At 57.5% G+C, this 16,474-nt stretch overlaps 2 protein-coding genes across 3 annotated transcripts in view; both read left to right on the top strand.

Moving 5' to 3' along the window:
- Window positions 1-863: 863 nt before the first annotated feature.
- On the top strand, window positions 864-7,119 carry SURF6 (surfeit 6). 2 transcript variants are annotated; one of them, XR_007146264.1, is made up of 6 exons: window positions 864-1,101; window positions 2,119-2,322; window positions 2,890-2,978; window positions 4,076-4,276; window positions 4,468-5,102; window positions 5,885-7,119. XR_007146264.1 is itself a non-coding variant. In XM_047829727.1 (5 exons), the coding sequence occupies exons 1-5, from the start codon at window positions 1,008-1,010 to the stop codon at window positions 4,945-4,947; spliced, it is 1,068 nt and encodes a 355-aa protein (XP_047685683.1). In that variant the 5' UTR covers window positions 864-1,007; the 3' UTR covers window positions 4,948-7,119. The 2 variants fall into 2 exon arrangements, 1 of the variants encoding a protein (XP_047685683.1); XM_047829727.1 differs by having other exon boundaries at window positions 4,468-7,119.
- Window positions 7,120-7,486: 367 nt separating this feature from the next.
- LOC125150244 (histo-blood group ABO system transferase 2-like) overlaps window positions 7,487-16,474 on the top strand; it is a 29,697-nt gene continuing 20,709 nt past the window's right edge. The window contains 2 exon segments of the mRNA XM_047829848.1: window positions 7,487-7,833; window positions 14,259-14,392. Coding sequence (XP_047685804.1) covers window positions 7,826-7,833; window positions 14,259-14,392 — 142 coding nt within the window. The 5' untranslated portion in view covers window positions 7,487-7,825.

Here is a 16,474-nt window from a genome sequence, read left to right as displayed (position 1 = left end):
GGGGACAACGAAGCCATCCTCTCCTCAAAACGTCACCTCGTAGCAGAGATCACGGGCAGAAAGTTACATTCTTACTGCTTCGTCAGAAACCTTTTCAAATAGGTTTTGAAATTGTAGTTTATAAATCCAAGTCCCTGCCCCCTCCCTCCCTCGAGGAATAAGGCCTCCCCTACTCACCCCAAGGCAGCCCTTCCAGGGCTGGGTGTTGTGACAAAGCCTGTCACTGCCATGAATTGCGGAACAGGGGTGCGGTGGTCTCCAACCTCAGGCTGAACACTCCCCTCCCTTCCCTCGTGAGTTAAGGGATAAGCCTTGTCCTAAATCTTAGCCTGTGGTTGCACTGTCCAGAGCAAAGACCCCAGTGGGTCTTCCTCGAGCGCCCCAGCATCCTCCCTCCCGACACCTCACATCCCTTCCTCCCGGACCTTTCTCCTTGGCACTCCCCGTTACCCGACTCGTCCTGCGCTTGCCTTACGTGTTGCCGGTGGCCACACACACGCAGACCCGCCGAGGACGCCGCTGCGTGTCTTCTCAGCGCTGACATCTCCCGCCCTTGCAGCCCGCCCGGCACCTGCAGGGCGCGCGGTGCTTTCGAGCGGACCCGCTCTCGCCGGGTCCCGCTTCGGATCTGGATCCCCAGAGAGCTGAACCACGGCCGATCGGTCCCGTCGCCCCCGGGTACCGAGCGCCCACTGTGTACGCGGCACCGTGCCGGGGGTGGGGCGCGGCAGCCAGAAAGTCACAGCACCGTCGCCATCCCCGCCCGAGGGAAGAGGCCGGGGGCCACGGAAGCCCAGGACCCACAATGCTTTGCGCCCCGCCCCGCGCGTCTCTTCCGGCGGAGCCGGGCCTGGCTAGTCGAGCACCGCGCGCTGGCGGCTCGGCGCTCGGCTGGCGGCGCCCGCGCACGCGCGGCTTCCGGCGAGGGCGGTCCGGCGGCGTGGTGAGGGTGGCGTGGCGAGGGGGTCGCGTGTGTGTCTCCCAGGAGAGTTCCAGAACCCGCGACCATGGCCTCTCTGCTCGCCAAGGACGCCTACCTGCAGGGCCTGGCCAGGAAAATCTGCTCCCAGCCCAGCCCGGAGCCGCAGAAACGCAAGTCCGGTACAGCGCAGCCGGGGTCGGGCCTGGCAGGGCTGGGGGTGGGGTACGCCCCTGCGCCGCCCCGCGCAGCCTGCGGGTGGGTGAGACACGTGGGTGCGTGAAGCAAGCCCGTAAGATGGTGGAAAGACTCATAAGGGTTATGTACAGTTGTCACCGTTTCCCTGCTCGTGGGCATCAGCTCGGGGGTGCCAGGGAACCAGCTGCGTCCGCTCACCGGGCCGGAGGCCCCTGCGGGGCTTGCAGGAGGTGACCCGATGGGATGGCAGAGGTAGGGAGAGGGCGGGAACGGGACGGCTCCTGCCAGTGGGGTTTACCGGGAAGTCCGTACACAAGCAGGTGAGACAGGTTGGCACTTGTGAGTGCTGCCTGGACCCGAAGGGGCAGAGAGCATCAGCGTCTGACAGGCAGCTACACGGAGAACGGCCTTTTGTCTTTATGCGAGGCAAACTTACTCATTACCGGAAGTTAGAAAAATTGAGGTTTCTTAGCACTGGGTTGTAACTTGATACGTTGAAAGATTAGTTTTTCCTCCGTGTGTCTCAGCGTTTTAAAACGTCTCGTTTCGTACTCAGTGTACTCTTTTTGTTAGCTTAAGTGTAAATATCTCTTGATCCCTTAAAAAAATAAAAGCCTGTGTTCTCGTATTTGACAGCTAGGTAGTGCTTTGTAATGTGACAGGTGCCTTAACTTGTCCTTGTAGGTGAGTATTCAGGTTTTTCTAGTTTTTCCCTGCGATGAACATTTTTGAGGTCAAATCTTGGCGCGTAACCGGGACGGATTCTCATAAGCAGAGTGCTGGGTCAAGTGTGGATGTATTGCAGGGTTTTACCACCTGTGGCCAGTCTCCTTTCTCGGGTTTGTGGGTGGCTCTGAGCTTTACAAAAGGACAGGGGTCTCTGCATGCTCTGTCCTGATTCGCCTACAGTATCCTGGGATCAAAGGCTTTCCAAAACTTTCATGCAGGTTGGATGGGTCACAAAGGTTAGGACCGCAGCCCTTTATGATTTTGTATTTCAGCCAGCAAAACTCCAGGCTCAGAAGCTTCTGGGCCCCCCAAAAAGAAGAGGAAGAAAGCGCAGAAGAAATCCTGGGAGAGGGAGGAGAAGGCTGTGGAGCCAAAAGCCCAACCCCTAGGGGAGAAGTCTCCAGCAGCTTCCAAGGCCAGAAACCCAGCAGCAGCCACGGAGGAAGAGGCCTTCACCTCCACAGGATCTCCTGCAGGTGGAGATGTGGGGCAGGGCTGACTGAGATCACGTGAAAACATGGCCCTCTGTGGACATGAGAAAATATGGTGTCATGCACATTTTTGGGGTATTTTGAGACTTTCTAGAGAGCAGGTTTTCAAGGGACAGATCCCAGGGAATACATAGTGGTTCCAGGCCATTTGGCATTGGGGTCTGGTGAGGGGCAGGGTCATGTTCCCCTGAGGACCTTGCCCCGAGGAGGCTCTCACTAACTGCAGGTGTCCAGAGTGGCATCATGAGAGCTGACCTGTTGGGAGAGGTGGGGAAGCCCCGCCTGCAGAAATTGGAAGAAATGAGAGATGGGTTTGTCTGGACCCATCAGAAGCATTTTGTCTTACCGCACAGGGGTGTTCTGTTCTGGGGGCCAGTCCAGCTTGGGGAGCGGAGAGTAGTATTTACTAGAACTGTCCTGCAGTTCGACGAGTGGCCACTTGGGGAGTGGGACAGTGTGTGGGGTTTCAGGCTTTGAAGCTGGACCTTGGGAAAAGGGACGGGAAGGTCAGGCGGGGGGTTTTCTCTTAGCTCCCTGCTTCTTTCCTCACAGACGTCGAGGCCACAGAGCCCGAGTCTTTGTTTGCCCTGGATGTTCTGCGGCAGCGGCTACGTGAGAAAGTACAGGAGGCCCGGGGCCAGGTAAGTTGGGGAGGCTGCTGGGGTGTAGGACGCAGTGTGGTTTTCTGCAGTGGTTTTCCTGCTCTGTGTGGAGGAGAAAGTACCTTGGTGCCCTTTGTGGGCTTGGTCCTCAGTTCTGCCAGCCACTGGGGGCAGCCGCTGTTCCCACCCCTGCAGCAGGTCTTGCCAGGGCCACGGCAGTTTTGGTTGGCAGGGGATCAGGTGTAGTTTCCGGCATCTTGGGGGAGACTCAGTTCCCATGGTAACCTGCTTTGTACAGTCTGTGCTGTGGGTCCCCTGTGCCCTTGGAGAGAGGCTCAGTCTGTCGAAGGAAGCTGCCTTTGTTGGACACGACACCGGGCAGCGCTGTGTCCTCTTGACGTCACGCTAGCTCTGTGAGGTGGCGAGGGTCTGCGATGAGGTGACCGCCACGGGAAGCACCAGACCTAACCCTCCTGGGTGTTTTGTGCTGAGTGACATAATCTTTCCACTTACCCACCACCTGCCCTTTCCCTGGGGACGTACCCTGGGCCTCTTGCTGTGTGGGACAGTCCCCCAGCTTCTTTGTGCAGTGCCCTGGGACAAGCCTGGGGATCGTTCCTAAGGGGCAGCCTGAGCTCCGGCCTGGCCTTCCTGCATGCAGGTCTGGGTCAGTCTGGTAGTGTTCTCTTTTTGGTCTCCAGACGGAAAAGGCCATCTGTGAGAGCAGAGGTCAGGTGAGTCACCGGCAGAACAGCGCCATAGTCCGCATGGGCATTGAGCGTCCTTATCTGATGCCGAGTTCCAGATGGTGTCCTTGGCTAGGCCTGTCCTCATCTGCAAAACGATGGAGGACACAGCTATGTCGAATTATTTGTAAAGGGCTCTGGTGCAACATCCGTGTCTGGGAACTGGAAGCCGTGGTTCTTACCTGGGGGTCCTCGTGTCCTTTTTGGGGTCCCTTGGATTCCGGGTGACAGGTTGTCTCCCGGGGGAACACTGAGCTCAGTGAGCACCTTGTCTTGCACAAGCGTTTCCTCACCCACTTTCCTGCCCTGATTCCACATCCCAGACCGGGGGCCCCGAAATTGGGAGGCCCTCGTGAGGGAGCCCTGACTCTCCTCCTCCTCCTCCTCCAGGGCAGCACCTCGGAGTCGTCTCCCGCGGCTCTGGAGAAAAGACGCAGGAGGAAGCAGGAGCGGGACCGCAAGAAGAGGAAGCGGAAGGAACTGAGGGCGAAGGAGAAGGTGGCAAAGGCCACGGAGGCTGTCGAGCCGCCCTGCGAGGCACCCCGCGAGCCACCCCGAGAGGAGGCACAGCTGGGGCTGCTCTTCAATAAGGTGAGAGGCAGGTGCGGCCGTGCAGGCACAGGGACCCGGGCAGTGCCCCCGGCTGGCCACGTGGCCCGTGTCCCGAGGCCACCCGTTCGCGGAGGCGGGTGGCGGCAGTGCCTGCCCCTGGGGGCGCTCGTGGGGGCTCACGGGAGAGGCGCGCCTTGAAGCTGGAGTTCACTGGGGTTGCCGCCCGCAAGGTGGAGGTGAGCGCGGGGGAGCCGGCCGGCAAGGCCCAGCGCCGGAAGGAGAAGAGGCAGAAGCTGAAGGGGAAGCTGACGCCGCTGACGGGGAAGAACTACCGGCAGCTGCTGGAGCGCCTGCGGGCACGGCAGGGTCGGCTGGCCGAGCTGCGGGACCAGGACGAGGGGAAGGCGCGGGAGCTGGAGACCAAGATGCAGTGGACCAACCTGCTGTACAAGGCCGAGGGCGTGCGGATCCGGGACGACGAGCGCCTGCTGCAGGAGGCCCTGAAGCGCAAGGAGAAGCGGCGGGCGCAGCGGAGGCGCAGGTGGGAGAAACGCACGGCCCACGTGGTCGAGAAAATGCAGCAGCGGCAGGACAAGCGGCGACAGAATCTGCGCAAGAAGAAGGCGGCCCGGGCCGAGCGGCGTCGGGACAGGGCTCGCAGGAAGGGCCGGATCCTGCCCCAGGACCTGGAGCGGGCCGGCCTGGCGTGAGGACCCGGGCCGCGTCCCTGACCGGGGGCTGGGGTGACGCCGGGCGGGGCTCGGTCGGCGCTGTCTGGGCCCCTGGGCACGCGGGCTCTGTGGGCTCAGCTCGCGTGTGGAAGGGACGGTGTCCGGAGTGGAGGTCCACGTCTTTTGGACCCCCGGTAAGGAGTGACCGGGTCCGGGTCCCCGCCTTCTCTTGGGAGGCCAGACAGCTCCTTGGAAGTGTGCAGGGTGGGGGTGCAGGGGGCACCTCCCTGGCCCCTTCTTCTCCTCCCAGTTTACACGAGCAGGGCGGGAATGGCCTTTGGGACTGCCCGTGTCCGTGTGGAACTCGCCTGGAAGGGAGGGATCTCTGTAGATCGAGCCAGAGGTGGAGTCTCTGGTGAGGGTGAGCTGACCTGGGTGTGGCCGGAAGGGAGTTATCTGGGGTTTATTTGTAGGAGGAACAAAAGGTAGCGCTTAGGTGAACACACGGTCAGAGTCTCAGGGTGCCTGCCAGATCTGCACGGTGTGTACTAGGCTGGAAAGAAAGGGGGAGACAAAGGAAAAACCGAAGCTCAGACTCAGCGAGGGAAACGAAAGATGCCCAGTATGGCAGCGGGACTCCACGCAGACCTGCAGGGGGGCAGAAGGGGCGCAGACGTGCAAAACCCCGGGGGCGGGGGGGCTCATGGCACATAGATTCTGTTTGGGTAAAGCTGTCAATAGAATCGTTTTGACTCAGGTTCACTTAAGAAACAGAGTGCAGGAGGCCACCTGGGTAGCTAATGAGTGAGCTAAGCGTCCAACTCCTGATTTTGGCTCAGGTTGTGTCTCCTGGTTCATGAGTTCTGGCCCCAAGGGAGGCTCCACGCTGGCAGTGTGGAGCCTTCTTTGGATCTTGTCTCTCTTTTCCTCCCCTGCTCGTGCTGTCTGTGTCTGTCTGTTTCTCTCTCACGATAAGTAAACTTAAAACATACCCAGCGGACTGTAACGGAAAGGCTGGTGTGGCCAAAGTGGACAAAGCTGACTTGAGAACGAACGGCACCGTGAGGAGTAAAGAACGCCCGCCCCCTCCCCCCGGTGGAGGGGTTCTGTGCTCCCAGCAGGCAGAGCGGCTCTGACGACCCCGGGACTGGAGCCTTGAGTCTGCCCAGAGCGGGAGATTTCTGATTCCTTTCCTAGCCCTGGAGACATCAGGCAGAACTCTGGTGGATGTAGGTCTGGAGGAGAGTCACGAGCTCGATCTAGCAACACAGAACGGCGTGTCTGGAAACACACGCTTTGCGCGTCTCTGAAGCAGCAATGAGAACTGAGCATCTGGTCTATAAAGGACGCTTTCGTTTCAAGGAGTCAGACCAGGTGTGGTGTCCGGCCACGACAGAGTTTCGTCGTCAAGGTCAAGAGGTGGTCGGAGTTTCACGTTTGGAATTTTAAAAACACACTCTCGAGTTTACCTGTGGGTGGTTGTGGGAGGCGGAGCCTGACTCCCAGGTGTCCGTGCTGAGCGCGTGTCCTGCGGCAGGTGGCAGCAGGAGCAACTCCTCCAGGGACAATAGTGGGTAGTGGGATGTGGCCAAGGGAAACTCCCAGGACGAGTCTGGGAGGCCCGATAGACCCCTGTTGGGTGTCGTCGCCTCCAGTGTGGGAAGACAGTGCAGCATGGTGGGAGAAATCTTCAAGGGCCTAATGTCAGAACGTTTCCAGAGCCAGATGACGGAAGTTCCCCCTCCTGGGGTGGAGGGGATTGGATGAAGGTTGCCCCAAGCAGAACACCGGCTCGGAACAGTGGTTCCAACTGTCCCGAAGGCCATGGCGGTGGGAAAAGGAATAAAGGGAGAAAGCTCACTGAAATGGGAGTCAGGAGGCCGGAGAGGAGCACTCGTGCACCGTGCCGACTTGCGTCCATTGTGGGAGGAAGTGTCACCGACCCAGCAGAAGCGTCCTCGACAGGAAAGCGTCGTGATCACAGGCTCAACAGGGAAGGATGCTGTACCTCCTGTGAGACACCCAGCGACCCGGCCAGCAAGGAATGGCCCTCGCCCTGCGCTGTGAGTCTCTGGGTCAGGACAGCCCTTCCCAGCGTCCTCCTTGTAAAATAATCCCCTCTTTGTTGGATTTGCCTGTGGTTTTGCCCTAGTTTGCATGTCCCAGGTTGCAGTTCTCTGCTATTCCTAAATAAACACGTTTTGCTGGTAAGGTAACTGGTAATTGTATTATTATTATTTTTAATGTTTGTTTTTGAGACAGACTGTGTGAGCAGGGGAGGGGCAGAGAGAAGAGGGAGACACGGAATCCAAAGCAGGCTCCAGGCTCTGAGTTGTCAGCACACAGCCTGACGCTGGGCTCAAACCCACGAACCGTGGGATCATGACCTGAACCGAAGTGGCTGCCTAACGGACTGAGCCACCCAGGTGCCCCGGGTGGTTTTATTTTTAAGCTCAGCACTAGTCTCCTTTCTCCACTGGCCCTTTGGGTGAGTCTGGGAAGGAGCAGAGCCTGCCTTCCCTCCTGTCCAGGGGCCCTAGGACTTGAGCTGATGGACATTTAGAAATTCAGTGAGTGGCTGGGACCAATCAGGCAGCTCAAGTGAGGCTTCTCTTCATCAGATCTGGTGGGGGTGGGGCGTGCAGAGAGAGCTTTCTCTAGACCCTGGTGGGTCAGCTCATCCAGTTCACTGCACCAGTCACGGGAGCCTTGCGTACGTGGCCTGTGGGAAGAAAAGTGCTGTGTGTTCCCTGTGGTCGGGTCCTGACACCTGTGTCGGCCCTGAGCTCAGTTCTGGTTTCATCCCAGCACTCCAGCTTCGGAGAAGAGCTGCCGTGTGCTGCTTCTCCAAGATGCCCGAACGCGCACGTGGCAAAGATGTGCCTCTTGGATCCTTCCCAGACAACCTGTTGGGCAGATGAGCAGGTAACAGGGTCAGTAAGGCCCTTTCAGCAAGACTACGTGTCCACTGGGGCGTCTGACCTTCCTCTTATTCCAGGGAGTTTCCAGAAGCCTCACTTACCTTAGTGTGCACTTCAGGGGACTCCAGGTTTTGGCTGAGCAACAGAGGAAGTCACCGAATCCTTCCTAGTTCCCTAGCTAGCCTGAGGTTATATCCCGGGGAGTTGTTTCTAGAGAGCACGTTGTGAGGCCTGCAGGGTGAACGAGGCAGTTGCCGAAACATCAGCAACGTTCTGGTCTCCAGGCTCTGGAACGTGATAGCTTGAGTTTGGAGCCTCGATCCCCCAGAGGAGAGATACAAAATCGGCTGTAACTTCCTGGCACTCCTCAGAGCTGCACGCGCTCCTGGGTGTTTTCACAGAACCGCCAGTAGATCCTTTGTTTTCTCATTCATACTTTGAACTCTTTAAAAATTATACCTGATGAAATAGAAAAGAACAGCTACGTGTAGTTTGCTGCTGCTGCTGCTGTTTCACTGGCTGAGGCAGCCCGACATGGCTGCTCAGTCCAAGTGTCTGAGAAGGTTTTCTTCGGTGCACGGCTACGGCAGCCCTCCTTCCTGGCCAGGCACTGCCCACTTGTTCCGAGACGTTCCCCTGGATTTTCTCCAATACCAAACGGCAAATGTTTCTGTCCGTTTAGTGAATTGAACCTTCCTACTTTGGCCTCGTAACTGGGTGCTCGGAGCCTGTTGGGGTCCGACTCTGCTTGTAGGTCTAGATACCGGGTGGCAAGGTGGCCTTGGGGATGAGGACGCTGTCTCCTTGCAGTTTTGCTGTGAAGTTGAAACCGCTCTTGACGGTAAAGGTTATCAGTTGAGAAAACAGGCCGACCAAACATTGGATCCGAAAGCTTTTGTCTGGAAGTGCCACGTGTTCTCACACTCCACTGGTCACATCACGTGGCTGCACATAACTTCCAGTGGGGACAGAAACGCAGCCCACCTGGTGCCCGGGGGAAGAGCCAGGAAGTTTTGTTTTTCGGGTTGTTAAAAATTTTTTTTAATATGTATTTTTGAGAGAGAGGGAGCACGAGCAGGGGAGGGGCAGAGAGAGGGGGAGACACAGAAGCCGAAACGGGCTACAGGCTCTGAGCTGTCAGCACAGAGCCCGATGTGGGGCTCGAACCCACAAACCGCGAGATCATGACCAGAGCCGGAGTCGGAAGCTTAACCAACTGAGCCACCTGGGCGCCCCAAGAAGATCCCTGTTCTTTTTTTTTTTTTTTCAACGTTTATTTATTTTTGGGACAGAGAGAGACAGAGCATGAACGGGGGAGGGGCAGAGAGAGAGGGAGACACAGAATCGGAAACAGGCTCCAGGCTCTGAGCCATCAGCCCAGAGCCTGATGCGGGGCTCGAACTCACGGACCGCGAGATCGTCACCTGGCTGAAGTCGGACGCTTAACCGACTGCGCCACCCAGGCGCCTCGGAAGATCCCTGTTCTTAAATGCGTTTCAAAATGGGAATTAGCGTGAGGTCTGTAATAATATCACACGATACAAGAAAGCAAAGAAAAAAAGTCATCTCTGAAAGAATGCCCAAAGTAGAAACATGACCTTTCGGAGGAGATGGTGAGTCAGCAGACGGATTGAAAACTATGAAAGGGTACCCGTCTGGCTTAGTCGGTGGAGTGTGCGACTCCTGGTCTTGGGGTGTGGATTCAAGCCCCATGCTGCACGTAGAAGTGACTTTAAACATCAGACAAGCTCGGAGAAAAAGTGGAAGAAAAATAAGTCATCACGGAAGTAAAATTAGAAGGAACATACGAAGAATAAACACTCCTAAAATTTCACACACCAAGAAGCATAATAAAAGACAAGGAAATGAAACGGCACAAAGCGTTAAGGTGCAAAGAGAAATCCCAAAGTATTGAAAAAACACATCAAAGGAAACCAACCAAAGTGAAAGGTCTTTCAAAGCTATAAAGAGCAAAACAAATTCAAAGAACTTTACGGGACCAAGAGTAAACATGGCCCCAGCTCCCTTATCAAAGGGGCAGAGTTTCCACTCGGACCACAAAGCCAGCCCAAACTCCGTGATGTGGATAAGAAATACACTTTACGAAGATGTGATGCAGATCGGCTCACTGACAAAAGGTTTGCAAGGAATTGGCGTGAAGGCAAAGAAAGAGAAGGCCCAGGTCACGTGCTGGCGGTTCTTGTCGTCCCCGACTTCAGGGACACGACAACAAGCACGTTATGCAAAGTTATGACAACAAAGTTATGACAACAAGCACGTTCTCAACAAAGATACAGTCAATGCGACTATTTGTCCACCTAATGACACGTCATTAACCTGCACAATGAAGGGGAGACACAGAATGCTGAAGGAACACGATTACCCATTCAGGTCTGGTGTGTGTACTGAGAGTGGAAAATACAACTTTTCGAAGACTCCAGGGACGGTCACAATGACAGATGTCCACGAACATTAACTCACTGTAAAATAAATTTTCATAAACTAAAGCACCGCAGGCAACATTAACCTTCTCAAATTATAGCAAGTAATAATCATACAATAAAAAGTTACTACCCTTCCAATAATTTCTTAAAAATCTCTCAACTCCTGGGAAGAAAGCAAGGGGACGGGGGCATCAGCATGGCAGGCTGCAGCTGGCGCAGTGCTGAGAGAAATGAGCTGATGTAATTATTTAAAGAAATAAGAAATACGAGTAAGTAAATTAGATATCCTGATCAACAATAACGGAGACAAAATGATACGGATAAAAGGAAATATGAGTCAGACATCGTTACCATCAACTATTAACAGAGGAAGAAGGAAAAGAGGAACAAGAAGAAAAAATGCAAAATAAGAAATGAAAAAGGGGAAGCAGGCAAGGGTAGAGGAGAGACTTTAAAGCCCGTGATCAGGGAGCACCTCGACGGCTCAAGTCAGTTAGGCCTCTTGATTTTGGCTCAGGTCATGATCTCGCAGTGTGTGAGTTTGCGCCCAGCACCAGGCTCTGTGCTGACAGCGTGGAGCCTGCTTGGGATTCTCTCTCTCTCCCTCTCTCTTGCCCCTCTCTGCTTGTGCATGCGCTGTCTCTCACAATAATTTTTTTTTTTAAAGGTACTTTGCCTAACTCTATGCCAATAGACTTGAAAATCTGAACAAAACAGATCGTTTCCTAGGAAATATAATTTGGCAAAGCTGATGTGGGAAGAGGTAGAAGGTTAAAGCAGACTGATTTTCATAAAGGACATGGAGAAAACTTCCAAAGAAGTTTGGCCCTGCCGTAGACAAACAAACAGAAAAAATCAGTGCAGAACTTCCGTGGAATCGTTTTAGTTCCGTTTAAACCGTTCAGAGAATCGAAAAAATGCTGCTTCTAAATTACTTCTATTAATTGAGCGTAACACCGGTAGTGAAATGCCACAGAGCTCAAATGAGAGTGACAGAGAGGCAGCACTTAAGGTCCCGCAGAGCGTGGTGGTGAGGAGGGGCCCCAGTCTCTCCAGCCCCTGGTGTCCCGGCGCGCAGCAGGTGACCGACACTCACCGAGTATGTGAACGAGTCTACACCGGGTCCTGTCGGAGGCACGATGCCAAGATGTGTCATCTTTGCCCGCGGTCCCCGTATTCTGGAGGGGACAGGACGCTCTGTCCGGTGGTGTGGGGAGGGTTTCAGGGGGGCAGCGCCCACTGCACTACGGGGGGACTGAGGCACGGCTCCGCACACAGGGTCATGGTGCTGGGAGAGACACCCCCCCCCCACCCCCCACCAGGGGAGCAGTACACAAGGGAGAGGCCTGGAGAGGAAGCTGTTGTGGCCGATCCGAGGAGGGGTGTCAAGACAGATCTGGGGGTCGGGGAGAGTTTGGTGAGACTCAGGGCCACGGGCGAGTGAGAGCCGGGGGGCGGGCTGGTCCCCAAACCCTGGGGAGCCACCAAGTGTGTGGCAGGAGCCCATGTCCTGAGGTGTGTGGGCGAGTGCCTGATGGCGGGGGGGGGGGGGGGGGGGGGGCCAAGAAGGCCTGTTGAGTAAAGACGCGGCTGAACAGACCGGCCCAGACTAAGGGCCAGGCTAGGGGAGTGGTGGCCGCAGGACAGGCGAAGACGGGAGAGGGGTTCTCAAACCAGGAAGAAAGTTTTGAGGAAACAAACTGTACTGTGACTGATGGGTGAGGGAGGCGCTTGTAACCATTGGGGAGGGCTCCCTGCCAGGTGGCCGTGGGCCACACTCCTTCCTTCATTCCCGGTGGACCCGGCTCTGCCCCACCTGCCGGTCTGCGTTGCCGACCTCGGCCCATTGGGAGTGGGGAACGTTTCGTGGGCTCCACGGCTGCTCCTGGCCTGGACCACGATTCTTGCCGCCTCGCGGGGCCACACAGTGGTCCTCAGGCCCCCACCTCGGGCTGGGCTCCCCCAAGGCCTCGCTGTTGTCGCCCAGGCCTACGTCTGGGTCCCGCATACCCATCAGAGGCCCAGCCCTCTCAGGCTCAGCACAAGTGGGGAACCGCCCAACCAGGAACTGGGAGACCGGGAAGCTGGGGTTGAATTGGGGGCAGAAAGTGTCCTTTGTTTGTCGTGAGCCAATGGCAGAAAATACGACACAGTCGATTCTTAAAATTATGAGGATGAAGTTCATACAATGTAAAATGAATTATTTTATTTTATCTTTTCACGTGTTTATTACTTATTTATTGAGAGAGAGAGAGATTGTGTGCGTATGCACTGGGGAGGTGCAGAGAGAGGGAGAGAGAGACAGAATCCCAGGCAGGCTCCATGATGTCGGCACAGAGCCTGACACAGGGCTCGAACCCACAAACTGAGATCAAGAGTCAGACGCTTAACTGAGCCACCCAGGCGCCCCAAAACAAATCATTTAAAAATGCACAGTTCAGGGCGCCTGGGTGGCTCACTCGGCTAAGCGTCTGGCTTCGGCTCAGGTCGGGATCTCAGGGTTCATGAGTTCAAGTCCCGCATCAGGTGAACACGAGCCCCGCCTTGAGGGAGCCCTGCTTCTTTCCGTCGCCCTCTCTCTGCCCTCAGTCACTGCCCACCCCCCGTCGAAAACAAAAGTGTGTGATCCAGGGGCACCTGGTCCATTCACACCGTGGTGCCGCCACCCTCTGCATCTGGCCTCAGAACATCCTCATCGGCCCCCAGAGGAAGTCCAGAACCCACAGGGCAGTCTCTCCTGTCCCTTCCTCCCTCCCGCCCCTGGCAGCCCGTGGTCATCTCCACAGATTTACCGCTTCTGGACGTTTCACGGAGGTGGGGTTCTAGAGTTCCGGCCTTTTGTGTCTCCTGGCTTTCACCGACCACAAGGTTCGGCGATTCTTGCACTGTAGCGCCGGTCAGGATGCCGTGCCTTTTCATGGCTGCGTGATACTCCGTGGTGCGGACGGCCCACGCTCTGCTTGTCGATGGGCCGCCGGTGGGCCGTTGTCAATCCGCTGCTGTGAACGCGTGTGGATGTGGACGCGGCACGGTGTCTGTTTCCGGCCCCTTTGGGTCTGTACCTGAGGCATGGGACTGCCGGGGTCCGCGGTGGTTCTGCGCTACATTTTGGAGGAGCCGCCAGACTGTTTTCCACGGCAGCTTCGCCGTTTTCTGTTCCCACCTGCGGAGTGTGGGGCCCCAGTTCCCCCCGTCCCTTAGCAACACGTGTTGTTCTCTCGATTTTTGATTCTGGCTGTTCCAGTGGGTGTGGTCCTGACTCGCGTCTCCTTGAGGGCCGGTGGCGTGGAGAACCTTTGCGCCCGCTGGCCGTTTGCGTGTCGTCCTTGGAGAGGTGTCTAGCCGAGCCCCTCGTCCGTTTTGAAGTCAGGTGTCTTTTGTCGAGTTGTAAGAGTCCTCCATACGTTCCGGCTATTAGACCCTTATCAGATGCGATTTGTGTTTTAAAATATTATTTTATGTGTTATGAAGAGTGAGACAATTTTCTTTGCGTGGTTTAAACTCCTGTTTAGGCCAGTGGCCCATTTTGAGTTAAGTTTTGTGTACAGAGCGAGGTGGGTGTGACAGCTGACGTCTCATTCAGCTTCTGCCGCTGCGTGACCCTGACAGGGGGCCCCCCGTGGGCCCAGCTCTGCAACCCTGCCCTCAGCCGGATGCAGGCCAGGGCATGCCTTGGGGATGATTCGAGGCAAGGGCCTCCCTTCCGACCGAAGTGGCTGGCGCTGAGCTGTGGGGCCGGCCGGTTGGGAGTGGTGTTGTGGTGTCTCCACCCTACCCCGCCTGCTTCCCTCATCCCTCCCCCTGGGCCGGGTGGGAGCCCGCAGGGAGAGCGAGAGCGGGAGGACGGGGCCACAGAGACAGCGGTCCTCTGCCTGTTCCCCGCTCTGCAGCGTGCTGCGTTTAATCCCTGAGTGGTGTCCCTGGTGTCCCTGCACCCCGGTGACACCCTCTCGGAGGCTTTCACTGAAGCTCATCTTTATCCCAGGGTGTCTGAAATCTCTGCAACCTTTCCTCTGGAGAAAACAGTAAGGCCCAGAAAGTGTCCGAGCCCCCTGGGCTGCGTGGAGCTCGGGCAGGCGATGCACCAGGAGCAAAGCAGCTCCCCACGATGGGGCACAGGTGAGGAAAGGTCGAGAGCTCGAGAGCTCGGGGAGGGCAGGGGGAGTGGGAGCTAGAGACGTGAGCAGGGGCCAAATCTCCCAGGGCTCGGAGGCCGTAATGCAGGCGGGCTTGGCCCTGAGATCAAGGGAAACTGCCAGCTGGGCCCCTCTGCGATGTGAGGTTGGGAGAATTGGCCTCGGGCACCTGGCTGAAACGTCTGGTGTTTGTCGTGGGACTGACCTAAGCTGGCCACCCCCGCCAGGTTCCTCCCACCCAGAAGGGACAGGTGGGGTTGGGCCCAGGCAGGAGCCGGACTTTGTTACCCGGGTTGGTCTGGCTCTGAGCCTGAGTTCTGAGCTGTGCTTGCAGTTCTGCCAGGGTGCCCTCCACCTCCTACCCACCTGGCCTTGGGTCCTCAGAGGAGCCATGGACCCCAGAGGTGAGTGGAGAGGCATAAGGGCTCCTGGATGGGGCAGTGGTTACCCACATGGGGCTCTGCCCATCTCTGCTGGGCTTCCGGCCACCTGGAGCCAGAGGTTGGGTCGGGCTGAGGGCCGGCGGCGGGGAGGGGGGGCCGGCTGGGTGCCGTGGGAGCAGGGAGGGTCTGGGAGCTGCATTTGCTTATGTGTGCGGGCGTGGGGGTAGGCTTGGGCAGGGATGATGCTGGCGCCCAGGAAAGTGCAACAGAATGTGGCCAGAGCACTTAGTGTGGAGGGCAGACTTGGGGGAAATATCTCGATTTGCCATGAAAAGCTCCCTGCCCAGCCCTCCTGTCCCTGTGCCCTCTCCGGGGCTCTCTCTCTCCTTTCTCTACGAGTCTAGGCCCCAGAGGCTGGAGCAGGTGGTCGATGAGGGGATTTCCTCCTGCCGCGAAGCCTGTAGGAGACTCTCAGGAGCTCAGAGCTCAGACACAGCCAGTGCTTGGGGTAGGGGAGCCGGCTCACCTGCTGGGGGGCCAGGACAAAGGAGACAGAGGAACGGCGGGACAGAGGAAATAGGCTGAGGGGAGGGCCACCTCCTGTGGGTGCAGGCTGGGTCCCTGATATCACTAACGCTGCCTGTAGCTGGCCCCAGGTCACACTGTGAGGCTGGGGTTTAAGGACAGAAGAAAGGAGAGAAGGGAGAGGGGAGGGGCCTGGAGAGCCAGGAGGAAGGCCCCTTCCTGGCCCAGCCCCCACCCCAAGCCTGGCCAGGATGCTGGGGTCTGCTGCATATTTGCCCGCAGGGTGGTCTCTGCACGTCTGGCCGAGAGAGGGAAGCTTCTGTCCGGCCCTCGGCCCTCTCCCTGCCGTCTCTGCAGCTGCCTGGAAACAATTCAACACAGCAACTCGGGTTCCTTACTTGTTAGCAGGACTACAGCCCCTGGCCCAGCCCCCATGGCTGAGAGTAGGTGGAGAAACCCTAGCCCCGTGGGCAGGCAGAGCTCTGGGCATTGGGAGCCGTCGGACACGCCCGCCCCCCCCCCACCTCCCCCCGACACGGGGGCATTGACGCGAACCGCACAGCAGGCCCACCAGCTCAGAGCTCCCGCCGGGGCCACCCTGCGACCTGCTGCCTGTCCTCGGTGACCAGGATGGCGAGGACGTGATCCTGGTTTGTGCACATTTCCTAACGCCCGGGACCTGGCATTGTTTATTCACCTTCTCATCTGTGGCCCTTTGCACGAGCCTGGCACACAGTGTGGCCTCAGTGAAACTTCCAGAACGGCAGTCCAAAGCCCGTGCCCAAAGCTGGGACGTGAAAATGGGCTGTGTGGGTCCAGATCTCCCAGGTACCCTCCACAGCTGGGGTCGAACCCCAGTCCCTGCGGTCTCCCCTTCTCCGACCAGAGGAGAAAGGTAGGTGACCCAGAGACCTCTAGGAAGGCCCCCGGGTCTCTGCTCAGCCGTCTCCCTGAGAACAGGAGGAAGTGGCCCTGGAGAGACGCTGGGAAGGTCCAGGGAGATCAGGACACAGCCCTAGATTCCTCCCTCCATTCCGTCCTGCCTCCTGGGACTGGGCCTGGCTGGGGTGGGGGGATGGGGGGGGCGCCCTGGGGGCACCTGGGAGGAGACACAGAGTGGGAAGGGGCTTCTTCAGCCCCTTAGGGAGACAGGGCTC

This window comes from Prionailurus viverrinus, chromosome D4 (assembly GCF_022837055.1).
Source record: "Prionailurus viverrinus isolate Anna chromosome D4, UM_Priviv_1.0, whole genome shotgun sequence".
NCBI lineage: Eukaryota > Metazoa > Chordata > Mammalia > Carnivora > Felidae > Prionailurus > Prionailurus viverrinus.
The sequence above is the reverse complement of the archived record's forward strand: the minus strand, read 5'-3'. Positions and strand labels throughout refer to the sequence as shown.

Excerpts from the sequence above, each read along its gene's own strand:
- SURF6 (XM_047829727.1), top strand. The coding sequence starts at position 1,008 with ATGGCCTCTCTGCTCGCCAAGGACGCCTACCTGCAGGGCCTGGCCAGG. Across the intron at positions 1,102-2,118 it reads GCCGCAGAAACGCAAGTCCG|CCAGCAAAACTCCAGGCTCA; the intron begins GTACAGCGCAGC and ends TTTGTATTTCAG. Across the intron at positions 4,277-4,467 it reads TGGGGCTGCTCTTCAATAAG|GTGGAGGTGAGCGCGGGGGA; the intron begins GTGAGAGGCAGG and ends GCCGCCCGCAAG.